A 27,456-nucleotide genomic window follows, 5' to 3' on the forward strand; every position below is an offset into this window, starting at 1 on the left:
TGTGTGTGAACGAATGTCATGTAGAAATCAGAGGACAACTTGCAAGGATTGGCTCTCACCGACCACCATGTAGGTCCTAGAGATCGAGGCCAGACTGTCAAGTTTTCAAACACCTTTACCCCCACCCGACCGCTATCTCCCGGGCTGTCAGATTGTTTCTTATAAATGTAAAATGTAATTACTGAATAGAAAAAATTCAATTTTCCACCTTTTGGTCCAATTAAAAAAAATAAAATGACAAGTTGCTTTCACGAAGAAAGTCCCCAGTTTTACTTTCGATACCTGTTTTTAAAGACGCTAACGAGGGGGAAACCAGTTAATGTGATGGGGGATGGTCAGTAGCAGATGTGTACTTTGCCTGCCCAAGGTCTCGGATTAAATAGGCAGCAAAACCAAAACCCTAAAATTTAAAAGCGGGGAATCTAATATACTTACCAGTGAGAAGCTGGATAGCTGTCCTGAGGGGCAGAAGTAGAAAAACTGTCAAGAAGATTGTTTGGGTTCAGAAAATGCCAAGTATAAAGAGCTAAGGTGTATTTGCTTATGACAAGAGGGTTGACGGCGGGAAAGCTTTTGTTTTGAACCAGAAAAGGTGGACTCTAATCTCATTTCTGTCGCTCTGTGACCTTCATAAACCTAGGAAACCTTGTCTCTGAACTTCGGTTGTCATGTCTCATGTTTTAAATTTTACACGATCTTCAGACTAGGCATGCAGCTTCCACGGCGCTTGTGACCCACTTGCAGATGAACCTTCGGAATCTTAGATCCGGAAGCGCCAACTAAACGCGCGCCGGCACTTCCGGTCGGCGGGAACAAAGAGTCAGAAGTCTCCTAAGGCCTCACTTCCGCGTGACGAAGGCTGCGCAGAGACGTCGACCAGCAGACTGCAGACCCGTGACTCGGCACTCGACTGCTCATGCGCCTCGCTCGCGTGATGTTGGTAGGCGTGGTCCCGAAGGAGGCGGCGCCCGCCCTGACTAGTCTCGCGGTCACTGGGCCTGCGGGAGCGCGCGAGGCTCGTGGGCGGGGCTGGCCGGGGCTGGGCGGGCCGTCAGCCGAGCTCGCTCCGAGGCTCGGCCCAGCGTCTCGTTGCCGAGGTCGTCTCGGGTGAGGGGGTCGCGCCGGAAGTGGCTGTGCGGCGCGCCTCGGTGTTGGTGGGAAGCTGCAGGAGGAGTTTAGTCATTCAAGGGGGCGCGGCAGCATTGGGTGTTCTTCTCAGCCCCCTGCAACAGCCATGGCGAAAGGCCGTGTCGCCGAGAGGACGCAAACGGGGGCGCGGCACTCGACCCCAGCGGGGGACCGGGCAACGGGGACGCGCGGTTCCGCCACGCCAGGCAGCGGAGAGCAGCTGAAGGGTGAGTGGACCTGCGGGCCGGGCCTGAGGCTACCCCAAAGGCCGGAGGGGCGAGTACCCCAGCAGATCTCAGGGAAAGACCGACCTTTCAGCTCCCAAGGACCGCAGCAGGAGAGTAGTGTACTTGACTGGGGGACCTGTGTCAAGCTCCTAGTACGTACTTTCTCAATAGACTCCAGTTAAAAGAACCAGTGACGCTGACTTGTTGAAGCTCAGAGACACAATGAGGTTCGTTACCCTGGCTACCTTCCAGGCAGGTGTTAAAGAGACTTGAGGCTTTTTTGCATTGTTTTCCAGGTGAACAAACTGAGGGATATGCAGGTACATGACTTGTGCAGAGTCACCGAGACAAGCTAAGGTAGTGATTAGAACAAGGACTGGACCTTCCAGGTGCCACTTGAAAGTCTTAGATCCTATGCTTCCGTTTACTGTTCTTTGTAACTTTGATTTTTGTTGATGTTTTTGGTTTTTTTGAGACTGGCTTTATCTGTGTAGCCCTGGCTGTACTGAAACTTTCTCTGTAGACCAGGTTGGGGTCGAACACAGATAACTACCTGCCTCTTCCTGGCGTGCACTGGGACCCCAGACCCTGTCTTTAAAAACTAACAAACAAATATTATCCAAGCCAGGCGGTGGTGGCACAACCTTTGAACCCAACACTTGGGAGGAGGAGGCAGGCGGATCTCTCTGAGTTCGAGGCCAGCCTGGTCTACAAGAGCTAGTACCAGGACAGGCTCCAAAACCACAGAGAAACCCTATCTCGAAAAACAAAACAAAACAAAAAAAAAATTATTCGTTGCTTTTCAGCAACTGAAATGATTACATTCTTTTTTGTTGTTGTTTTTGTTTAGTTTTGTTTTGATACAGGGTTTCTCTGTGTAACTTTGTAGCCTGTCCTGATACTCGCTCTATGGATCAGGCTGGCCTTGAACTCAGAGAGCCACCTGCCCCTGCCTCCAGAGTGCTGGGATTAAAGGCCTACACCACCACAGCCCGTTTGCATTCTTTTAAGCGCTTTTGAAGCAAGCGCAAACGCCTGGAGTGATCCTTTAAGATGTTTGCAGCAAATTTACTGCTGTCTTCACCACCACTAATGGCCAAAATGGTGGTCTTGTGAGACTGTGTAGTGGGAGAGCTGGAAAGATGGTTCAGTGGTTAAGCACACTGGCTGCTCTTACAGAGGACCCTGGTTCCATTCAGGGCACCCACATGTCAGCTCATCACCATCTGTAACTCTAGTTTCAGGGTATCTAGAACCATCCTCTGGGTAACATGCATCCCTTGCCCCCCCCCCAGCTGATTTTAAAAGTATGTTGTAATTAATAGGTTTATGTATTTGCATATAGACTGGAACTAAATAATTTTGTATAAATGAAAAACCTTTTAGGAACATATGGTTGCTAAAGCCTAAGTCTCCTCTTGGTTTTTTGAGACAGGGTTTCTCTGTGTAATAGTCCTGGATATAGCCGGGCGGTGGTGGCGCACGCCTTTAATCCCAGCACTTGGGAGGCAGAGGCAGGCGGATCTCTGTGAGTTCGAGACCAGCCTGGTCTGCAAGAGCTAGTTCCAAGACAGGCTCCAAAACCACAGAGAAACCCTGTCTCGAAAAACCAAAAAAAAAAAAAAAAAAAAAAAAATAGTCCTGGATGTCCTGGAACTTGCTGGACTCGAACTCATTAAAATCTATCTGTCTCCCAAATTCTGGGATTAAAGGAGGCGTGTGCCACCACTGCCCAGCCCTAGATCTGCTTTAAGTGAAGGGAACACTGTTTTGAAGATTCAGGTGTGGAGAGTGAGAATAATCCAAGCTCTAGGTAATTGTAATTTGGCTTGAGAATAGTTAGCCTTCAGTTTTGTGGGTTTGTTTTGTTGCTGTTGTTTGTTTTGGAGTTACTAAATAATAATAACGTCTCAAAACTTCCAGAATTCTTTTATGGTGTTTTCTTTTATTAAATGACTTGCAAACTATACATACATAAGCCAAAGGACAGAGATTTTTCTTTTTTCCCCTCTGCCATTTTTTTTTTTTTTTTTTTTTTTTTTTTTTTGGTTTTTCGAGACAGGGTTTCTCTGTGGTTTTGGAGCCTGTCCTGGAACTAGCTCTTGTAGACCAGGCTGGTCTCGAACTCACAGAGATCCACCTGCCTCTGCCTCCCAAGTGCTGGGATTAAAGGCGTGCACCACCACCGCCCGGCCCCTCTGCCATTTTCTAATGTTAGGAATTCTTTTTGTAGCAAAGAGTCTATGGTCCTTTCACATGGTAGGTTTTAGTTTACTTAGTATTCTGCTGCAGTGGTGCCATTAGTAACTAGTTAGCAACCAGTTTCCTAGGATTGGAAAAACAACTTTTGTTGATTGTAGATAGCAACTTGCCATTCAAAGAAAAAAGGCAAACCTGGCGATGGTGGCGCACGCCTTTAATCCCAGCACTCGGGAGGCAGAGGCAGGTGGATCTCTGTGAGTTCGAGACCAGCCTGGTCTACAGAGCTAGTTCCAGGACAGGCTCCAAAGCCACAGAGAAACCCTGTTTCGAAAAACCAAAAAAAAAAAAAAAGAAAGAAAGAAAGAAAAGAAAAGAAAAAAGGCAAAGTAAAGATTCTAATAACCTTTGATTGAAAACTACTTAGTAGCCGGGCGGTGGTGGCGCACGCCTTTAATCCCAGCACTTGGGAGGCAGAGGCAGGTGGATCTCTGTGAGTTCGAGACCAGCCTGGTCTACAGAGCTAGTTCCAGGACAGGCTCCAAAGCCACAGAGAAACCCTGTCTCGAAAAACCGAAAAAAAAAAAGAAAAAGAAAAAGGAAGAAAACTACTTAGTGATAGAATCTTCTTACAAATTCTGTAACACTTCAGTGTTTGGTTTTTGTTTTGTTTCGTTTGTATCCCAAGCTGCCCTGGAGATCCTACCTAAAAATGGGGTATTATATACCAGGCATGACACTTTTTTGTCTGTATAGACCAAGCCTGCACCAGGCTGGGTTCCATCTTTTGGCAGTCCTGTCTCTGTCTCCCCACTATTGGGATTGCAGACAGGTGTCACCATCACTGACCTTCTCTATGAGTGAGGTTTTTGTTTTTTTTCTTTCTTCCCTTTTTTTCTTGTTTTGGCGTATGTGTGTTGTACATGCATGTCTGTGGGTGCCTACACTTGGGAGATGGATATAGGATACAGGAAAGGAGTTCAAGGTCACCTTTAATTACATCTTTGAGTTGGAGGTCAGCCTGGTCTATATGAGACCATATAGCAAAACAAAAAAAACATAGAAGTACAATATGATTAATTTTTATTTTTTGAGACTTCATTCATGTGTTTTTACTTACTGAGAGGGATTCTTACAGTTGACTTAACTGGAACTCACTGTGTAGACCAGGCTGGTCTCAAACTTACAGAGATCCATCAGCTTCTGCCTCCTTAGTGCTGAGGCTGTATTGAAGATGTTGATGAATGGAAACAATTCACAGAGCAGGGTCTAGAAGGAAGTCTGTTAACATTTAACAAAAAGATAAAGATAAGAATAGGGAAGGTGATCTTGTGAACAGACTTGGGATAGAATGGGAGGGTTCACTAAAGTAAGAGGCAGAGTCCTTGGGTACAGGGACAGTGTTGTGACAGGATTCCTGTCTGTCAGTAACCCAAATTGAAGCAGAGAAAGTATATGGACTAGTAGGTTGAAAAAGCATGACTCTTTCTCAAGCAGTACCTTTGACCTGGGAGAAAGCTAGATAGGCAGAGAGTTGGATAAGAGTATGATGATATTAGATTATAGTATTAACGAACATAGTGGTAGTATTGGAGAAGATCTAGAAGCCAATGCATTTCAAGTGCAGGCACGGTGGCTGCCAGAGAAAAGCACCCCCATCTAACATGGTTGTACAAAGAAGCAGTAGTAGTATGCGTGGTACAGATTCAGACGAAAACTATACTTATAATTGAATTATGCTCAGAAGAATAAATGAATTGTATTCTAGCCTTTAGGTTTACTAGGATTATGCAGAAGCATTATTGGACCATAATTATCAACACTGTTTATGACGTGTGAAAGTAGAACCTCAGAATTGAATGTCACTCAAGTGTTTGTGCACCTCTTCCTTGTTTTCTTTTCTGGTAAGCATAATGCTAATATGGGTGGAGGAGACTCAGTTTCAGACAGTGAAGAGAATAGGTGTCAAGTTAAACCTGAGAAGTTACGTCACTATCAGCTGGACGGTGGTGGCGCAAGCCTTTAATCCCAGCACTCAGGAGGCAGAGGAGGGGGATCTCTGAGTTTGAGGCCAGCCTGTTTTACAAGAGCTAGTTCCAGGACAGGCTCGAAAGCTACAAAGAAACCCTGTCTCAAAAGAAAAAGAAAAAAAGAAAAAGAAAAAATTCCTGTTAGCTGGTGCTCTGTAGTCCAGTTAGCCATTTCTGAAACATGCCCCAATTGTCCCCGACTGTAGGACTGGTGAATTCTTAGTGCAGAGAAAAATATTTAGTTTTCCAGGTAATATAACAGATGCCTTATTTAAGTTTTAACTTCAAAGCTGAGCCACAGGGCAGTATGTTTTAGGAAAAAAAGTTTTGACTTTAAAAGACTGTTGGCCTTAAAATGTATTTAGGAGCATACAGTACAGGTTAGAGGGGTTTTTTTAACCCATATTTTTAATCTTCAACTAAAAATTGCCTTTATCATGTCCACCTAGTAATCTGCCCTTCCTATGAAGTCTTTAAGCCCTTTGATTTCATATTCTTTTTTTTTTCCTTTGGTTTTTTGAGACAGGGTTTCTCTGTAGCTTTGGAGCCTGTCCTGGAACTAGCTCTTGTAGACCAGGCTGGTCTCGAACTCACAGAGATCCACCTGCCTCTGCCTCACGAGTGCTGGGATTAGAGGCGTGCGCCACCACCACCTGGCTGATTTCGTATTCTTTATGATGGTTTTGCCTGCTTCTTGGAAGCAGAGATTGAACATAGTAGGTGCCGAGCATACAGAGAAGTATGCTTTCAGTCTGTGACTTATGTAGAATTGCCAGGAGTGGGGAGAATATCTGCCCTTTGTTCTTAGAAATCATAGTGAAGGGGGCTGGAGAGATGGCTCAGAGGTTAAGAGCACTGGCTATTCTTCCAAAGGTCCTGAGTTCAATTCCCAGCAACCACATGGTGGCTCACAACCATCTGTAATGAGATCTGGTGCCCCATTCTGGTGTGCAGGCATACATGCAGACAGAATGCTGTATACATAATAAATAAATCTTAAAAAAAAAAAAAAGAAAGAAATCATAGTGAAAACTAATCCAAAGTTAATGTTAAATCATGTTACTCTTACTGGGCAGTGGCGATGCAGGAGGCAGAAGCAGACAGATCTGAGTTTGAGGCCAGCCTGGTCTACAGACCAAGTTCCGGGACAGCCAGCGCTACACAGAGAAGAAAACCCTGTCTCAAAAAACAAATTGGGGCTGGAGAGATGACTCAGCGGTTAAAAGCATTGCCTGCTCTTCCAAAGGTCCTGAGTTCAATTCCCAACAACCACATGGTGGCTTACAACCATCTGTAATGAGGTCTGGTGCCCTCTTCTGGTCTGCAGGCATACACACAGAATATTGTATACTTAATAAATAAATATTTTAAAAATTCTTTAAAACAAACAGATTACATTGCTATTAAACACTTTGAATTCATAGACTTTCTTCTCAATGAAATAAGCTAAAACTTTGGACTGGGACAAGTTAATTCTAGATGGTAGGTTAAAAAGTTTTTTTTAACATTTACTTATTTATTTGAGGGTAGATGTGGCATGTGGGCTGGGACGAGTTAACTCCAGATAGTAGGTTAAAAGGGTTTTTTTTTTTGTTGTTGTTTTTAAATATTTATTTATTTATTTATACAATATTCTGTCTGTGTGTATGCCTGCAGGCCAGAAGAGGGCACCAGACCCCATTACAGATGGTTGTGAGGCACCATGTGGTTGCTGGGAATTGAACTCAGGACCTTTGGAAGAGCAGGCAATGCTCTTAACCTCTGAGCCATCTCTCTAGCCCGGTTAAAAGGTTTTTTACATTTATTGATTGATTGATTGATTGATTGATTGATTGATTTGAGAGTAGATGGGCATGTGCGTATGTGCCAGAACACAGTATTCCAGGGCATGCATGTGGAGATCGAAGGACAGTTTGCAGGAATCTGATCTATCTCTGCTTTTTTGTGAATGTTAGGGATGGAATTCAGGTCACCTGTCAGGTTTGGTGGCAAGTGTCTTCACCTGCTGAGTCATCTCCTCAGCCCTTCAGGTAGATTTAAAAGACAACAGGCATGATAAAAACTGCTTGTGTACTACTTAAATGAATAGCGTGTCTTTGCTTTGATGACAGCCCATTAAAACTGTTTCTCTGAACTCAGTATTTATGTGTTCCTCTTATTAATCTTTTGTTTTGTTTTGAGACAGGATTTTGGGGTTTTTCTATGTAGCCCTGGCCATCCTAGTACTTGCCTCTGTAGACCAGGCAAGCCTCAAACAGAAATTCACCTGCCTCTGCCCCAAATGCTGGGATTAAAGGCAGGCATGGGCTACCAAGCCAGGCCCTCTTATTTATCTTCTAAGACTTTTTTTTTTTATGTGATGTAACATGAAGGGGGCCTGCTTGTTCGGGGTTTCTGTCATGCCCGGTATCCCCAACTGTTTAGCCCCAAAGAAAATCACACAGAGATCTCCTTAAGTTATAAAACCGATTGGCCCATTAGCTCAGGCTACATATTAGCTCTTGTAGCTATGCTAGCCACATGGTTCAGTACATTTCTCAGCAGGGCCACTCACATCTTGCTTCTTGCATCATTTCTACTTCCTGTTTGGTTTTCCTGCCTATACTTCCTGCCTGGCCAATCATCGTTTATTTAAAACATGATTGACAGAATACAGACAATTCTCCCACACCAATGTGACAAGAAACCAAAACAAATTGTGTGTGTGTGTTTTCTTTGAGGTGGTTTCCTTATGTAGCCCAGGTTTATCTCCAGTTCCCTATTCCTGCCTCAGTTTCCTAATTGCTGGGATTACTTAAGTGTATGCTGCCTGCCATATCTTACCTAGTTTTTTGTCCTACATTTTTGATTAAGTTGTTTTAATACATACTGCTGTTTTTGTAGCTTGTTTTGTGTGTTGTGTGTATGGTGTAAGCATATAAGTGGGTAGATATGATCGCTTAGGCTCATACAGATAGAGCCCAGAACACAAAGGTGCCTTTCTTTATTGCTCTGTGCGTTACTTAGTGAGTAGGAAGCTCCCTCTTTGGACTAGGCTGGCTGAGTCTGGGGATCAAACTCCGTTCTCATGTTTGCATATATGCACTCTTACTTGACTATTTCCCCAGCTCCATAACAACTGTTTTGTTTTTAAAGGTTAGTTTTATGTATGAGTGTTGGCTGCATGTATGTATATGCCCCACATGCTGGCACCTGTGGAAACTAGAAGAGGGAGGGGCATCTGATTCTCTGGTTACTATGTGAGTACTGAGAACTGAATGAACTTTTCAGAACAGCAGCTGCTTCAACAGTCTCTGCTGCCCCATAGCTATCAATTCTTGAGCAGAAGTCTTGTTATCTATCCCAGGCTAGCCTCAGACCTTTAGATCTTGAGAGTTGGGTTTACATGTTTGAACTGTCATGCCAAAAGTAATGTATGTATGTGTGTGTGGTATGCACATGTTTGTGTGGGTGTGTGCACATGTAGAGGCCAGAGGTCAATGTCAGGTATCTTCCTCAGTCTTTTGTTCGTTTGTTTGGTTTTTGTTTTTTGTTTTAGATGGGGCCTTACTATGTATCTCTGGCTGTCCTACACTATGTGCACAAAGTTGGCCTTAAATTTAAAGAGTCTAGCCTGCTTCTGCCCCTTGGATGTTGGAAGATGGCCAATAAGTGGTTCTTATAGCAGTTGAATTAATTGGTTTAATGTCATAGTTTTAAGCAAAAGTATGAACGGCTTTTGGGAGAAAAGGGTTTGAGGAAGTTATTAGCTTGAAATACGATTTATTTTAAATACACTTTTTTTTCTTTCAGACAAACCTTGTGCAGAAGCTGGCTCAGCAAGAATGTCACTCCTTATACTGGTGTCCATTTTCTTATGTGCAGCTTTCATTATGTTTTTGGTATATAAAAATTTTCCTCAGCTTAGTGAGTAAGTATACAAGAGAGTCTAAAAATGTCTATATATTTTAGAGGTGAAATAAATTAAAAGCTACAAATTTCCTTTAGCAACAGAACTATTTAAGGTGCTTGTGTATCAGTTCTCAAGATTATAGAATCCAGGAGTACCTTCCTGCCCTTTTGTTTTGGTTTAAACTCCCTGTTTTCACAAAGAATGACCTTGAATTTCTAGTTCTGCTGTCTCCACCTCCCTATGCCACCATACCAGATTTTCATCCAGGTTTTCTGTATCTTAAGTAAGCAGTCTACCAACTGAGAAATGCCCCCCCCCCCCCGCCTCTCTCTTTCCCCTCCCCTCCCCTCCTTTCTTCCTCCTCCCCTCCTCTCTTCCCCTCCCCTCCCTCCCTTTCCCTTCCATGAAACAAAAATAGAATTTATTAAGAAAAGGATGGAGGCCGGGCGGTGGTGGCGCACGCCTTTAATCCCAGCACTTGGGAGGCAGAGGCAGGTGGATCTCTGTGAGTTCGAGACCAGCCTGGTCTACAAGAGCTAGTTCCAGGACAGGCTCCAAAACCACAGAGAAACCCTGTCTCGAAAAACTTAAAAAAAAAAAAAAAAAGAAAAGGATGGGACAGGTGTGGTGGCACAAGCCCTTAATCCCAGCAAGCACTCTAAGGACAGAGGTTAGTCTCTAAGACTAACAGAGGTCCTCTTGTTTCTGCCTCCTGAAATGAATTTGATTTTAGATCCTTTCTGACTTTTTATAGAGGAATAGGAAGTAAGGAGCTGATTTAAAGTAATTTTTGCATCCAATCTGTGTAGTAACATACTTACAGAAAATAATGTAGTTAGGTGCCTTTTCTAGTCTGCTCTTTTCTGTGTATTTGTGTATACATGTGTACACACTTCTCTCTAGAGTCTTTCTAGATTTCAAGACAGGGTTTCTCTGTGGCTTTGGAGCCTGTCCTGGAACTAGCTCTGTAGACCAGGCTGGTCTCGAACTCACAGAGATCCACCTGCCTCTGCCTCCCGAGTGCTGGGATTAAAGGCGTGCGCTACCATCGCCCGGCTGATTTTATTATTTATTTAATGATTGTTCTTTTGAGTTAGGGTCACACTGTGTAGCCTTGACTGTCCTGGAACTCACTAAGTAGACCAGGGTGACCTTAAACTCACAGAGATCCACCTGCCTCAGCCTCTGGAGAGCTGGGATTAAAGGTGTGTACCATCACCTTCTAGTTTATTTAACTCTTTTTCTGAGACAGTTTTACTATGTAATCCTGGCTGCCCTGGAATTGTGTTGACCCTAGCTAGTCTCTTACTTTGCTTCCCTCTGCCTCCTAGTGCTGGGATTAAAGGCATGTACTACTACATCCTTCTTACCCCATTTGGAGACAGTGTCTTCTAATGAAAACCAAACTGTCTTCCAACTCCTGCCTCAGCCTACCCACTAATTTGGGTTATCGAGTAGCTGGTGTTATGGTCATGTTTCACCTCCCCTCGCTTTTTCCTTTTCCTTGCTATTAATTTTGTTTTCTATCTGCCGCCTTGTTAAGATTTGAATGATTTCTTATAAAAATCTCAACTGGGCATTTGAGGTCATCCTGGTCAGCTTTTTGGTTTTTTGAGACAGGGTTTCTCTGTGGCTTTGGAGCCTGTCCTGGAACTAGCTCTTGTAGACCAGGCGGCTCATTTCTTAATATTAAAATTAAAACCAAAAGTGAAAGAAATGTTTTTAATCTTTGGTTTGTATCATTTTGAATTTTAATTTGTATGTGTGTATGTTTATAGATTATTATATCTAAAAATGTGAATTTGTCCTTATTACAGATCAATTACATTACATCATTTTGATTTAAAACTCCATGTTTTAAATTTGTCTTTGATTTTTATCATGGAATTATGGTTTTTAAATTTTTTACATTGTTTTCTTTAGAGAAGAAAGAGTGAATATGAAGGTCCCAAGAGATATGGATGATGCCAAGGCTCTAGGAAAGGTCCTCTCCAAGTACAAGGATACCTTTTACGTACAAGTATTGGTCGCTTACTTTGCTACATATATTTTGTATCCTTTTACCTGAAAAAATGTTTTCTAATTTGCTCAAGATGAGGTTCTAAAGGTCTCCTGTTTAAGTAATGATTGTTTTCCTTTTAAAATGTTAATTCAAGGGCCAGTGAGATGGCATAGCAGGTAAAGGCACTTGCTACCAACCCGGCATATCCTGGATTTGATTCCTAGGACAACATGGTAGGAAAGAACCTGATCCTGAAAGCTGTCCTCTGACCTCCATACATCCCACTGAGGTCAAAAAACACAAATAGTTTAATATTCAAAAATAAATAAAACTGGGTTTGTTTTGTTTTTGAGGCAGGGTATTACTGTGCTTGCCTGAACTATAGAGCAAGTTCCAGGACAACCAGGACTATTACATAGATAAACCGTATCTCGAAACAAACAGATAAATAAAGATTTGGGTGTGTGTGTCTCTTTTTTGCTTTTTAATTCAGGCCCATGTATAACCCAGGCTGCCCTTAAGCTTGCTGTGTACCCAGTAATGACAGTGAACCCCTTATCCTTCTGAATCTACCATCCTAGATGGTAGGATTCCATGTATTTGCTACCATGCTTGGCTATTCTTTTTATTTTATTCTCTTTTTGGACATAATTTTTATTTATTTATTTATTTATATTTATTTATTTATTTTTGGTTTTTCGAGACAGGGTTTCTCTGTGGTTTTGGAGCCTGTCCTGGAACTAGCTCTTGTAGACTGTGGCGGTGTAAATGAATGCAGACAGATTATATAGATATATACAGCTTTAATAAGGAAATAGACTTACAGGACCACAGGTTCCCGCGGAGAACAGGAAAAGCGGAGCAAAAGAAAAGGCTGCTGGGATCACGCCTGTAAACATTAGCCCGAGGCGAACACGCCCCCAATGGGTGGGGCTATATCCCTACGGTAGACCAGGCTGGTCTCGAACTCATAGAAATCTGCCTGCCTCTGCCTCCCGAGTGCTGGGATTAAAGGCGTGCGCCACCACTGTCCGGCTTCTTCTCTATTTTTTTTTTTTTGATATAATTTTTAAAGTTTCTTATTTTAATCCTAGTGTTCATTCATTTAACCAGTTTTTTGTTTGTTTTTTGTTTTCTGAGACAAGGTTTCTTTGTAGCTTTGGTACCTGTCCTGGAACTAGCTCTTGTAGACCAGGCTGACCTCGAACTCACAGAGATCCACCTGCCTCTGCCTCCCGAGTGCTGGGATTAAAGGCATATGTCACCACCGCCCGGCTTAACCAGTTTTTTTTTTTTTTTTTTTTTAAGCAATACGTCTATACTAAGTATATATTTTATGTTTGAATATAGAGTATTAAAAAGCAACATTACTAAACAGCTGAAAGAATGGGAGAATGATAGGTAGAGACACAGCATAGTTGTTAATACAGCCAGTCTGCATTAGCATGTATTAGCATGCATTTAATCTTAGCAGATGCAGGTGGATCTCTTTTTTTTTTTTTTTTTTTGAATTTTTCGAGACAGGATTTCTCCGAGGCTTTTGGTTCCTGTCCTGGAACTAGCTCTTCTAGACAAGGCTGGCCTCGAACTCAGAGATCCGCCTGCCTCTGCCTCCCGAGTGCTGGGATTAAAGGCGTGCGCCACCACCGTCCAGCCAGGTGGATCTCTTGAGTTTGAGTCTAATCTAGTCTACGAGGAAAGTTCCAGGCCAGCCAGGGGCTACAAAATGAGATTGTCTAAAAAACAGCAAAACAAAAACCCTAAAATAAAAGCATCACAGGAGACTTTGGCTACTGTCTGATTTTTCTTCCCAGCGTCTATTGGGTGTTTGTTCTGGAGTTCCTCTTAGCATACTCTTACCAACATTGCATTTATTTGCTTGCTGAAGTTTAGTATTATTAGTCAGTGGTAGCTTGCTTAGAGCTGAAGGCATCCATTGTCCTTTACTACAAGTCCCCAAACCAATATCCAGAATCTCCAAAGTATGCACCTTGTTTTAGTGTGGATATGATACCACAGGTAGAAAAATCCACCTGAACTGCTGGGGCAGATTTCATTCCAACACAAAGTAATAATACTACATAAGATTACTTTGGGGTTATTGACATAATTTCTGTATTGTAATTTTCCTCAGATGTTGAGTTTGTCTTGTGAAAATTCCACTTCTTGATGTTTTGATCCTTAACTTAGAAGTTAACAGTCTGCAAACATTTGCTATTCCAGGCTCCATTTTCCTCAGCATACTTTCGGGGTTCCTTTACCCATTCCCACTAGCCTTATTCCTTGTTTGCTTGGTAAGTATGGGCAATGAATTGGGGTGAGGGTGATAATGGCATCCTAGCCACACCAGTCTGTCTCATTCATCAATTTTTGAGGAATTATCGTTAGTTAACTTGTTCATTAACAGGAATGTGGTTCCTGTTAAGTCTCTCATGAGGAACTGTTAAGAGTTTTTTTTTTGTTTGTTTTTTTTTTTGCCAGGTAGTGGTGGCGCATGCCTTTAATCCCAGCACTTGGGAGGCAGAGGCAGGTGGATCTGTGAGTTCAAGACCAGCCTGGTCTACAAGAGCTAGTTCCAGGACAGGCTCCAAAGCTACAGAGAAACCCTGTCTCAGAAAACCAACAACAACAAAAAAGATTTTGATTTTCTTAGAATGGGATACTATAGACTTGCTTGTAATTAATTACATAGCCTTTCATTCCTGTTGTTTTTTGCAGTTCATATGGAAGTGTCTTTATGCATAGGTATAGGGGAGGATGGGAAGGGCTACTTATTCTTTTGTTTTTTGAGACAGGGTTTCTCTGAGTAACAGCCCTGCTATCTTGGGATTTGCTTTGCAGACCAGGCTGGCCTCAGACTCACAAGGATCTGCCTGCCTCTGCCTCCTGAATGGAATGCCGTGCCACCATACCAGCTAAGGCTCCTTATTCTTAAACTAAACAGTAATTACTGGATATGGTCACAAAGTTTCATTGCAAGTACCAATTTATTTTATCTGATCTCGTTTTTAGTTTGAGAAAGGACTAGATCAAATGGGTTCTTCTGTTCTCTAAATAGATGTTATTTAGACTGTTCTGCCTGGCCCTGAGAGAGGTCAACTAAGTAAATACATCTGCAGGAATGAGATGGAAGGATACAGAGTACATTTTGTTTGTTTGTCTTGTTTTCCAGTGTTCTGGACTTGGTGCCTCCTTCTGCTACATGCTCTCCTATTTAGTTGGAAGACCTGTTGTATACAAATACCTAACAGAGAAGGCAGTAAAATGGTCGCAGCAGGTAGGCATGTATTTTTGGTTTTGTTTCTTTTTGATTTTTTTGGTTTTGTCATCATGTGATAAGAAATTTTTAAAACATATTTTTGTTCTTTGAGAATTTCATACAGTGTATTTTGATTATATTCACACATGCCTAATTCCTCATGTAGCCCTGGAGGGCCTAGATCTCAGTTTGTAGACCAGGCTAGCCTCAGATTCACCTTTAATATCTGCCCTCCTCTGCTTCTAGAGTGCAGGGATTAAAGACTTCGTACACAAAGTTTATTATAAAGCATGTTATGGTTAGCTTAAGTTGTTGACTTGGGAAGAGAGACTCAATGAGGAATTGTCTAGACTGGATTGGCCTGCGGTCTTTTCTTAGTTGAGTTATTTGAGATGGGAAGACCACCCTGTTAGTGGTCAGCACCATTTCAGTGGCTGAGTCCTGAACTGTATGAAAAGGAGAGCAAGCTAAGCAGTAGCTATGCATTAATTCATTGCTGTCTTCGACAGTGTATCTTAATTATATTCAACCCCAGTCTGACTTTACTCTCCCCATTCCTTCAGTACTTACCCTCCTATAATCTCTGGCTCCACCCTACCCCCAGCCTACTAAGTCTCATTAATGTTGCCTGCATGCTCATGGGATAGGTGGTCTACCACCTCAGAAAAATGACCCCTCTCCTAGCAGCTACCAACTACCAGTAGTTAGTTTCTTAACTAGGGGTAGAACCTCGTAAGTCCCTCTTCATCCATGCTGGAATGTTTATTGTGCAATTAAACATTGCTTAATCTTGTGTAAGTAGCCATAGCTGCTGTAATTCATGAGTGAAGTGGCCATGTTATTTCCGACATCATTTCAGTGTTCCTTCCCATCCTCCAGCTCTTAAATTCTTTCCTTTCCTTTCTGTGATGTTTCTTGAGACCCATTTAGGTCTGAGCACTCAGCAGCCACTTACTGTCAGCACTTTGCCCAGTTATGACTCTGCATTGCTGCCCACTGCAAAAAGAAGCTTTTCTGAAAGTAGTACTAATCTACAGATAGAAACATGAAGATTTGGAAGGCTTTGACAGCATACACATTTAGCAAGACAGCAGTAGTGGGTTCCTTTCTAGCCATAGGCTTTGGTCAGATATACAGTGCCACAGTTTGAGTTTTTTGAGATACGACCTTGTTATATGGCATTTCATACATGTGTACATTGTATTTTGTTCATCTCCACCCCCTATTTCTTTTTAATTCCCTCTAGATTCACTTCCCAACACATCCCCTCCCCAGTTCCCAGTTACATGTCTGTCTTTTCTCTCTCTCTCTCTTTCTCTTTCTGTCCGTCTGTCCTTCCTCCCTCCCTCCTTTCTTCCTTTTTTTTTTTTTTTTTTTTTTTTTGAGACAGGTTTTCTCTGTATAACAACCTTAGTTGTCCTGGAACTCACTTTGTAGACCAGGCTGGCCTTGAGCCCACAGAGATCTTACCTGCCTCTGCCTCCCAAGTGCTGTGTGGTTTTTTTTTTTTTTTTTTTTTTTTTTTTTTGGTTTTTTTGAGACAGGGTTTCTCTGTGATTTTGGAGCCTGTCCTGGAACTAGCTCTTGTAGACCAGGCTGGTCTCGAACTCACAGAGATCCACCTACCTCTGCCTCCCAAGTGCTGGGATTAAAGGCGTGCGCCACCACCGCCCGGCTGACCTGTTCCTTTAGCCCCAGTGATTTTACTTTTTGAGACAGGTTGTCATGTAATCAATCCATGCTGGCCTTGAATTCCTGATCCTCCTGTGTAGAAAGAGAACTTTTCTGTCCCAACCAACCAGTCCCAAATAATCACACAAAGCTTATATTAATTACTTAATGCTTGGCCTATTGCTCAGACTTATACTAACTAGCTTTTACAACTAAAATGAACCCATTTTTATTCATCTATACCTTTGCCACATGGTTTGTGGCTTTATGTAACATTTCTTGTTCCTCTGTCGGCTGGCTCACATCTCTCCCTGACTGCTCTTCTTCCTCACTGTATTTTCAGTTTGACTTTCCCGCCTAGCCTTATTCTGCCTTGCTATAGGCTATATCAGCTTTATTATCAGCCAATGAGAATAATATATATTCACAACATACAGAAGGATTATCCCCGATACTCCTATGTCTCCAACTTTTTTGTTTATTTTTGTTTTATTTTATTTGCTTGCTTGTTTTGTGAAATCAGTTAGCAGAAGTCAATGTCAGTATGAAAGCATTCCAAAATTAGGTGCTTCATGTTTTGTGTGAATGTAGCATATTGTCAGTGGTAACTGAAAAACCTTAAGCTTATTGCTCTTAGGCATTTTAGTAGGAAAAACTTCTGTTTTCAATCAGGATCTCTGAAAAGACTAACAATGACTAATATACTGTACACAGAAAAAAGCTGCCATAATCTTTGTGGTGTATTAGACCCTCAGTTGTGACAAATGCTGGGGAAAACGGGCATGGTTTTCTGCAGGGTTCAGTTTTCAGTCTCTGTCTCTGTTAATTCTAGGCCAGTGGTGGGACAGGGCAGGGCACAGGAAGCTTGTTTCAGTGTCCCTCACCCTGTGGCAGGCAGGAGCACAACAGAGGATCCTGGATGGAACCTTCAGCCAGGGTGTGGGGGCATTTAATCCCAAGCACTCAGTAGGCAGAGGCAGGGAGTGGATCTCTGAGTTTGAGGCTAGCCTGGTCTATCTACATAGTGAGTTCCAGAACCTCCAGGACTACACAGAGAAACCCTGTCTTTAAAAAAAATAATAATAAACAAAAGAAGAACGCCCTTCAAGTAGCCTGGTTCCTCCAGCTAGGCACCACCACCCAGTTTCCATAACCTTTGATCATTCCCCAAGCTAGAGACCTAGGCTTCAGCACATGTGACAGTTGATAGGGACATGTTACTTTTAAATCACAACAGGAGGAGAACTCTATTTTTATACAAAGATCAGAAGAAATAATTGCATCTCATAGGAAGTAGAGAGATCATCCTTCTTCAGCTTCTTGCTTTAGATAACAAATGAAAGTTTTATATTTTACTTTTAAATTGTGATCACATGTTTCTAAAACATCTGAAATCTAATGGCTAGACTTGTAGTTTACACTTTAAATTTAGTTACTTTTTATTATATGTGTACAGATTATGAATTTTACATATATATTTTTATTTAGAATAGCTGTTTTTGGAGAAACCCTGTCTCGAAAAATCCCCCCCCAAAAAAGAATAGCTGTTTTTATAAGTGATATTACTACTTATATAGGAATATAAATAATTATTATATATAGCTAATTAAAATGTTTATTTATTTTTATTTTTATTTTCGAGACAGGGTTTCTCTGTAGTTTTGTTCTTTTTTTTTTTTTTTTTTTTTGGTTTTTCGAGACAAGGTTTCTCTGTGGTTTTGGAGCCTGTCCTGGAACTAGCTCTTGTAGACCAGGCTGGTCTCGAACTCACAGAGATCCGCCTGCCTCTGCCTCCCAAGTGCTGGGATTAAAGGCGTGCGCCACCACCGCCCGGCTTTCTCTGTAGTTTTGGTGCCTGTCCCGGAACTAGCTCTTGTAGACCAGGCTGGCCTCGAACTCCCAGAGATCCGTCTGCCTCTGCTTCCAGAGTGATGGGATTAAAGGCACGCACCACCACTACCCGGCTTATTTATTTATTTATTTATTTATTTATTTAATTCATGTGTTGTAATACCATAAGATAAAGATTATGTGAATTTTTAAAAAATTAAACTGGAGGCTAGCATGAATGAGTTCCTAGGATCACCCATAATTGTAAAAACTAAAATAAGGGCTGGTAAGATGCCTCAGTCTATAAGGTCATGGCCCAAAAGCCTAACAACTGAGTTTGATCCCTGGAACCCATGTAAAGGTGAAAGGAAATTTTTTTTTAACTGTGCATGTCTGTGTTTTTCTGGGTATTTAACCCTGGGCTTTACACATGGTAGGCAGATGCTGTATACACATTGTTTCTGTTGGGTAAACTGAGATGTATCAGGGATGAGAATTTAAGGTATTTTATATTAGCAGTTTACTTTCAATATTGGTCTTAACTTACACTGGTTCTTTTCTTACAACAGGTAGAGCGTCATAGAGAACATCTCATTAACTACATTATCTTTTTGAGAATCACACCATTTCTGCCTAATTGGTTTATTAATATAACGTCTCCTGTGATAAATGTGCCATTGAAAGTGTTTTTTATTGGCACTTTTCTAGGTAAGACCTCTGGTTCACACTGTGACAGCTCATCGTGTGCATGTCCAGCTGGCCTAGGTCGTCTGCTGTGTGCAAAATCACCTGGCCTAGAACAACAGCTTTTTCAGTGTGTTGTAATGTGTTACGTCTGTAAAGAATGAGCACTTTCTATTACATGTTATTTTAATAACCTAAGATTAAGCAGAACCCTCACCACCTCTTTTTTTGTATCCTTTTTTATTTGTTTTGTTTTGGTGATATTAGGGCTCAAACCTGGGAATGTTTTATTTCCACCCCAACTCTGGCCCATTGGCCTTTCTTTCTTTGCCAGCTGGAGTCAGTTAGATCAGAGATCACAGGCCACAAACTCTATTGGCTGAGAACTCTTCTCATGAGCCTGAACTGCATGTTGAGCATCCCAGGCTCCAGGTGCCCTCTGGCCTTCCAAAGGACTTGGTGGGTGATGACTAGGAACTGGCCAAAGACAGCTTTTTCTTAGTCCTTTCTCGGCTGCACAAACTTCACTGCGTCCCCAGACTGAACTTTTCTTTTTGGTTTTTTGAGACGGGGTTTTGCTGTAGTTTTAGAGCCTGTCCTGGAACTAGCTCTTGTAGACCAGGCTGGCCTCAAACTCACGGAGATCTGCCTGCCTCTGCCTCCCGAGTGCTGAGATTCAAGGTGTGCACCACCACCACCGCCCGGCTTCTTTCTTTCTTTTCTTTTTTTTTTTTGTTTTTTTGTTTTCTAGACAGGTTTTCTCTGTATAACACTCCTGGCTGCTGGCTGTCTTGCAACTCCCCTCCATCTGGATCAGTGGATCAGGCTGGCTTTGAACACACAGAGATCCACCTGCCTCTGCCTCCAGAGTGCTGGGATTAAAGACGTGCACCTCCACCACCTGAATTTTTTTTAAACTCCACTGTCTCTCTCAGTAGATAGAAACATTTAGTTTCTGTTTTTGAACTGTTTTTCCTTTGTATTTTAGTCAAATATTGAAATCCAATTTATTGCGGAAATCACCAGAAGTCTAGGAAAAGCGAAATCAATAGACATCAAGAATTGATACCAAGCCAGGCAGTGGTGGCACACGCCTTTAATCCCAGCACTTGGGAGGCAGAGGCAGGTGGATCTCTGTGAGTTCGAGACCAGCCTGATCTACAAGAGCTAGTTCCAGGACAGGCTCCAAAAGCACGGAGAAACCCTGTCTCGAAACACCAAAAAAAAAAAAAAAAAAAAAGATTTGATACCAAATTTTGAAGTTAATAAGTGGACACAACAATTTATTAGAGGAGTTGAGTGCTTGCCTAACTACCGTACACAAGGGCAAAACCTTAATTTTGAGAATTCCGCCTTTATTTAGAAAGACTCTTGCTTTTATTTGCAGTTTAAATTGCTTGGATTCTGCATGTATGGATTTCATGTATTGAATATTTGCTAAAGTTGACTTACAAGTTCTGATTTTTTTTTAATTATGTGTCTGAGTGAGAAAATATGTGTGTGAGTGTAGGTGCCTGTGGAGATCAGAAGCATCGGATATCACTGGAGCTGGAGTTCTAGGTGTTTGTGAACCACCAACATAGGTGTTGGGAATTGACCCATGACCTTCTACAAGAGCAGCAAGCATTCTTAACCACTAAGCAATCTTTCCAGCATTTACTTCATATTATAAACTGCTGTGTCTACTTAGACTTTGAGTATCTTCCCTCTTTCTACGTGTGTGTGTGTGTTTGATTTGGATGTAGAGCTTGAACCCAGGACCTTTTGACTACTTGGATGGCATTCTATCACTGAGTTATGTTTCTAACCCTTACCATTTTAAAGTCTGTTCTACACACTATATTCAACCTAGTTTCTGTGGGGACTTGAGGGGTACTGGCAGTATGTGGGCTTGAACCTAGGGCTTCATGCATGCTAGGCAAACATTGCCATTGAGTTAGCTTCCCAGCCCCCCCACACACACCTTTTTTTCACATTTTACTTTGAGACATCGCTTAGGCAAAGCTTGGTCTCTAAAGATTTTACTGCCTAACCTCCCTAGTAGTAGTAGTAGTTGGAATTATGGGACTCACTGACTTTAAAACATACTAAAGTTGTGAAGTTATTCTCTAGATGACATTGCTTTTTTTGTTTTTATTTGCCTTCTCAAGTTTCCTGGCTTGTAAAAATATCATTATCCTGCGTCTGGATAGATAACTCAGTAGTTAAGAGCACTGGCTGCTCTTCCAAAGGTTCTGATCCCAAAGGTCAATTCCCAACATCCGCATGGTGGCTCACAACCATCTCTAATGAGATCTGATGCCCTCTTCTGTCCTACAGGCATTCATGAAGACAGAACACTGTATGCATAATAAATAAATAAATCTTTAAAAACTGTTTTTCATAATCCTTAGGAGGTAACTGAAAAACTGAATTTCTTTTAGGGGTCTACACTTAATGGAGCTTGAAGTTTTCTACCCACTGAGCCATCTCGCTAGCTCGTCTTGTACTTTGGAATATTAAACACTCTATGAAAAGGCGTACTTGTAAAATTGAGTGAACAGCTGGGAGAGATTTGATCTTGAGCATATAACAAAAGATTTTATTTTAGTAGCACAGGGCTATGAGGACTGGGTGAGCCATCTAGGAACATCAAAAAAAAGGAACACCTGAAATTATTTTTTTTTAGAATTTTGCTTTATTGATATAAATTTTAATCCTGAAATTAACTTTATTTCCATGTTATACTTGAGTCTGTGTCAGATAATTTTATCGTTTCAAAATGTAATCCAGCCGGGCGGTGGTGGCCCAGCACTCGGGAGGCAGAGGCAGGTGGATCTCTGTGAGTTCAAGGCCAGCCTGGTCTACAAGAGGTAGTTCCAGGACAGGCACCAAAGCTACAGAGAAACCCTGTCTCAAAAAAAAAAAAAAAATGTAATCCAATGATAATCCAATAATCTGCTGGTGTGTGCTGGGATTGATCCAGGGCCTCCTGTATGCTAAATACCTGCATTAACTTCTTAATCCTTTATTCACAATGCAAATGGCTGTGTTCCTAAAAGACTATATGCACATAGAATTTTAACTTTTAAAATATGATTTGGGGGTTCTGGAGTGATGGCTCAGTGGTTAAGAGTACTTGTGCTTATAGAGGACCTAGATTCTGTTCCCAGAACCTATATGGAGGCTTATACCATCTTGTGTTATTCTTGTTCTAGGGAAATGATGCCACCTTCTGGCCTCTGTGGGCATGCCTGCCCATAGTGCACTTACATACATGTGAACAAAACATGCATACATGTGAAAAATATGAAAAATGGTGGTTTTTACTTTTATTTGATTGCCATTGCCACTCACTCACTGTTTTTTGTTTTTTCTTTTTGTTTTTTTTTTAGGTGTTGCACCTCCCTCTTTTGTAGCAATTAAGGCAGGAACAACTCTATATCAGCTTACGACAGCAGGGGAAGCTGTTTCCTGGAACTCAGTATTTATTCTGATGATTTTGGCTCTTCTTTCTATTCTGCCAGCCATCTTCCAAAAAAAACTAAAACAGAAATTTGAGTAAAAATCGTGGGTTTTTGTTTACCACTACCACCACCAACGTCACTACCACCACCACCACCATCTCAGGAATAGCAGGTGTATCCATCTTATGTTTTGAAATCAGCTCTTCAGTAACTGGAAGAAGGATTTGTAAAGTAAACTGTCCTACAAAGATCGTCAGACTATGAGAAGTGCTGTCATCAGATTTGTGGGTGTAACTGTTCCAAGAGCAGCTCTGAGATAGCATCCGTGTGCCTGTCTTAGGATTCTTATTCAAAATGATTCATTGAATTGAGTGGTTTTGTGTTGTTTTTTTTTTTTTTTTTTTCCTTTTCTGTCTAATAACTAAAGTAGTGAACTCGGGTACAGTGGCACATACATGTAATCCCACCTGCTGAGGAGACTAAGGCCAGAGGATTGCTCGTTTGAGACCAGCTTGAGCAATGCCACAAGACCCTATATTAATGTAAAATAAGGAACAGTGAAATAAAAAAAAAAGTTTAGAGCAAAAACTGAATACTTTATGCAAATGGGAGGTTTTAATTTCTTTGAGACAGCACTTTACATAGGCCAGAGAATGTAGCAAGGATAAGTATTTAAGTTTATAGAGGTTTATCATGAATTAGTTTGATAATTTAAACTGTTTTCATCCTTTTTACAGTATTCCACCATACATATATAAAATGAGACTTCTATGCCTGTATCATATTGGTGTCGATAATGTATATTCAGATAATGATATTTTGTTACAGCGTCTTTATTATCTCAAAAGGGTTCTGAAAGTAAGTACTCGAAACATAGAATTTTTAGACACTAATTATTTTATAATGAAACATCTGGTAGAAGCATTGGTGTTTAAATCTAGTTTATTTGTTTCAATAGCTGTAAATTTTGCCACATTAATATATTTGCTCATTAAAGAGTGTATTGTGTAATTACCTTTCATGCATGATACATCTGTGCGATTGCTTGTTGCCTTTCCTTTGATGACTTCCTTTTTGGGACAGCCCTTGATTAGTACAGTTTCCCAGCTGTAGAGCTTTTATTTTCTCACCTCACGAAGCGAAACACTTTCTACATGGTGATTATCATCTCTACCATTTCTTGGGAGAGACTCCTTTTGACTTCTTTGCTTACCAGGACAGAGTGATCTAAAGCACTCTAAGATCTAGTGGTGTGTTAAACAATCGCTTTAGCAGTGTGCAAACCCTTGTGTTTTTATTCGTAATCGAAGTCCGTTTCTCCTGCATAACCTTTTTCTGTCACAGTATTAACATGTGGATATATTACAAATATAAGGAAAATGATTGATAGTGTAGTCTTGTGTCATTTTGTATGAAATTGTTATGTCTAGCAAAGGTCTTGCTGAGTGATAAAGCTTTTGTTATTTTTACTAATGAATTAAACACATAGCTGTATAGGACAAAGTTTACTAATATTATTGTATAAATACCATTGAAGCTAGACATGGTAACATGCTTACAATCCCAAGACTTAAGAAGTAGAAGTTCAGAGTTAACCTTGACTGCCTAGTTTGAGGCCAACCTGGTCTACACATCGTGTGTGTGTGTGTGTGTGTGTGTTTATCAGGCCTTTAATGGGAAGACCCTGTTGCTTATTTTGGTTTGTATATGGTGCATAGTCTATGCTGAGAATACCCTCTTCATCCTCTTTCCCTTTACTATATTTTTCCCTACGTACAACAGGAGCTGCCACTTTAGTTGGATATACTTTTTTCTCCCTAGAGAGGGCGACCATTGTTTTAACATTTCACCCTTGACTGTCAAGAAAGAATTTGGGAAGGCTGGTGAGGTAGCTCAGCAGTTAAGAGCACTGACTGCTCTTCCAAAGGTCTTGAGTTCAATTCCCACCAACCACATGGTGGCTCAAACCATCTATAATGGGATCTGTTGCCTCCTTCAGGCATGCAGGTGTATATGCAGACAGAGTACTCATACATAAAAAATTTATAAATAAGTAAAAAAATTAAAGAAAAATTCTTGGGAGTGGAGAGAAGGCTCATAGGTTAAGAACACTGGTTGCTCTTCCAGAGGTCCTGAGTTCAACCATCTTTGAGATTTGGTGTCCTCTTCTGGCTTTCAGGCAGAACATTACATCTTTAAGAGATTTCCTAGTGATAACCATAAAAGAGCATACTATTGGAACAGAGAGACAAATAGGCTAACTAGGCAGTCCACATACTTAAAACTGTTTCCTTCTTAGTTTCTGGCTCTTTAATAGAGCTTTGTTACTTTGAGTATTACATATCTATGATGCTTAATAAATGTAAACTAAAGTGTAGATTACTCGGGTGTAGAAACATTGTCATGCTTTGGATTCATTTCATCAGAGTACATATATGTATATAATATATGTATATATATATATTTCTAACAAATAACATTTTTTGATTAAAAGAATTTGATTATTGTTTGTTTTTCAAAACAGGCTTCTCTGTGTAACAGCCTTAGCTGTCCTGGACTCACCCTGTAGACCAGGCTGGCCTCTAGCCAGATCTTCCTGCCTCTGCCTTCCAAGTGCTGGGATCAAAAACATACAGCACTACTGCCTGACTTTCTTAGGACTTGACCCAGGTCTTTGCATGGCAGGCAAGAATTCTATCACTCATGGGGCTGGAGAGATGGCTCAGAGGTTAAGAGCATTGCCTGCTCTACCACAGGTCCTGAGTTCAATTCCCAGCAACCACATGGTGGCTCACAACCATCTGTAATGGGGTCTGGTGCCCTCTTCTGGCCAGCAGGCATACACACAGACAGAATATTGTATACATAATAAATAAATAAATATTTTTTTTTTTTTAAAAGAATTCTATCACAGCTATATTTGTGGTTCCCTCAAAGATTCTAACATACATTTTGCCATTTGGAACAAAGAACATAAGGGCTGGAATGTAGCTTATAAGTTGGTGCTTACCTCGTATATTTGAAGCTCTAGGTTCAACATTGCCACCCCCTCCCTACCTAGCACCTCGTAAATCTGGCACAGTGGTGCAAACCTGTAACCTAGGCACTGTAAGTTCAGCAAAAGGATCAGAAGTTCTTTGGCTTCACATCAAATTCTAGGTTAATGAGTTAGCCTTTGTCTCAAAAAAACAACAAAATACATGAATCTTAATATAAATATAAATCAAAATATAAGGATTTTAATATAATTCTTCATGGAGCCTTGAGAATAAGGACCAGGAGGCTAGACTGTTCTGGCTCTTGGTATGGGTGTCAGTGTCTTGGTGATGTACTATATTCTTTACAAGATGTTGCCTTTGAGTGAAATTGGGTACATAGGATTTCTCTATTTTTTAGAACTATTTAAATATTAGAATTGTCTCAAAATAAAAAGATTAAGATTAGGGTGTGGTTGCATACATATTAATCCCATCATCCAAGAGGCAAGTAGATCTCTTTGAGTTCTAAGCTAATTAAAAACAAAATTTGGGGTTGAAGGGATGGATGGATCGATGGTTAAGGACACTGACTGTTCTTCCAGAGAACCCAGGTTCAGTTCCCAGCACCCACATGGCAGCTCATATCCATCTGTAACTCCAGTTAAAGGGCTTTTGACACCCTCACACAGACACACATGCAGGCCAAACACCAATGACCATAAGATAAAAATAAATTGGCCAGGCAACGGTGGCGCACGTCTTTAATCCCAGCACTTGGGAGGCAGAGGCAGGCAGATCTCCATGAGTTTGAAGCCAGCCTGGTCTCCAGAGTGAGTTCCAGGACAGCTAGGATTTTACACAGAGAAACCCTGTCTTGAAAAATCAAAAAAATGGGGCTGGAGAGATGGCTCAGAGGTTAAGAGCATTGCCTGCTCTTCCAAAGGTCCTGAATTCAGTTCCCAGCAACCACATGGTGGCTCACAACCATCTGTTATGGGGTCTGGTGCCTTCTTCTGGCCTGCAGGTATACACACAGACAGAATATTGTATACATAATAAATAAATATTAAAAGAAAAATCAAAAAAATATAAATATACATTATATATTTAAAAGATTGGAAATGATTTCCCCACCAGTGATGTTTGAATGAATGATTGTTTCACTTTTTAGTAATTATTCATAATAGACCAAAAATGGAAGTAATCCAGATGTCCTTCAGTAAATGAGTTTTTAAAAAGAAACAAAACATTAAAGAGGAGATGGGTGTGGCATCATGCATAGAATCCCAGACCTCTAGAAGCAAAAGAAATAGAAATTCAAGGCCAGTCTAAGCTACATAATGAAACCCTATCTCTCCAAAACACAAAGCAAACAAAATTCATTTTTTTTCCCCTAGCATCTCTTAATCTCTTGCCTTGAGATACAGCTCAGTAGTAAAGTGCTTGCCTGGTATGTCAGACTTTGGGGGTTAACTTCTAGAAAACACACAAAGAATAGAAATGAAAGAGACCGGGTATGTTAGTCACCTGTAATGCCAGCTGTGGCTGGAGAGACACATTGAGTTCAAGGCCAGCCTAAACTAGTAGCAAGAACCTATCTGGAAAATAGACAGGTGCTGTGAAGATAGCATTTCTGTCTCCGATAACCACGGTCTGGATGGAAACTGGACCCATGAGAAATAAGGTTGATCTAGTCTCCACAAACTGGAAGAAAAGAAAGAGTAGCTGGGACTATCTAACCCAGCATGCACAGTGTCATCCTAGGTTCTATCCCCAGTCATGCAAAAGAGAACAAAGAGTGAAGGAATCAGGTAGGGGTGTTTGCTGGATAGTAGACGGGATGTCTGTCAGGTTATGTGCCTGGTGGATTCAGAGAGAAGCTGGGCCTGGAACTCCCCTATTTCTCCATCTGAAGCCTAGTAGCATTGCTGAGCTCCAAGTTCTCAGTGTTCTATGCTGACAGAGGTACTGTTGAAGACATTCTGAATATGAAGCCCAGAGATAAGAGTTGGAACAGTGGTGGGGAGTTCGTGTCTTAAATTCCAGGTTTGTGTATTGCAAATAAAGATTTGGTGAACATCTACAAGGTTTGTATTGTGGCTTTTATCTA

General features: G+C 41.2%; 1 protein-coding gene across 2 annotated transcripts; it reads left to right on the plus strand.

Moving 5' to 3' along the window:
- Window positions 1-1,023: 1,023 nt before the first annotated feature.
- On the plus strand, window positions 1,024-27,432 carry Tmem41b (transmembrane protein 41B). 2 transcript variants are annotated; one of them, XM_057779454.1, is made up of 7 exons: window positions 1,026-1,355; window positions 9,377-9,494; window positions 11,400-11,528; window positions 13,679-13,772; window positions 14,651-14,755; window positions 18,808-18,946; window positions 22,297-27,432. In XM_057779454.1, exons 1-7 carry the CDS (start codon window positions 1,235-1,237, stop codon window positions 22,464-22,466), a joined length of 876 nt encoding a protein of 291 aa, XP_057635437.1. In that variant the 5' UTR covers window positions 1,026-1,234; the 3' UTR covers window positions 22,467-27,432. The 2 variants fall into 2 exon arrangements, 1 of the variants encoding a protein (XP_057635437.1); XR_009057610.1 differs by lacking the exons at window positions 18,808-18,946; window positions 22,297-27,432 and having other exon boundaries at window positions 1,024-1,355; window positions 13,672-13,772; window positions 14,651-14,668.
- The last annotated feature ends 24 nt before the right edge of the window (window positions 27,433-27,456 follow it).

Source organism: Chionomys nivalis, chromosome 8, assembly GCF_950005125.1.
Source record: "Chionomys nivalis chromosome 8, mChiNiv1.1, whole genome shotgun sequence".
NCBI classification, from domain to species: Eukaryota; Metazoa; Chordata; class Mammalia; order Rodentia; family Cricetidae; genus Chionomys; species Chionomys nivalis.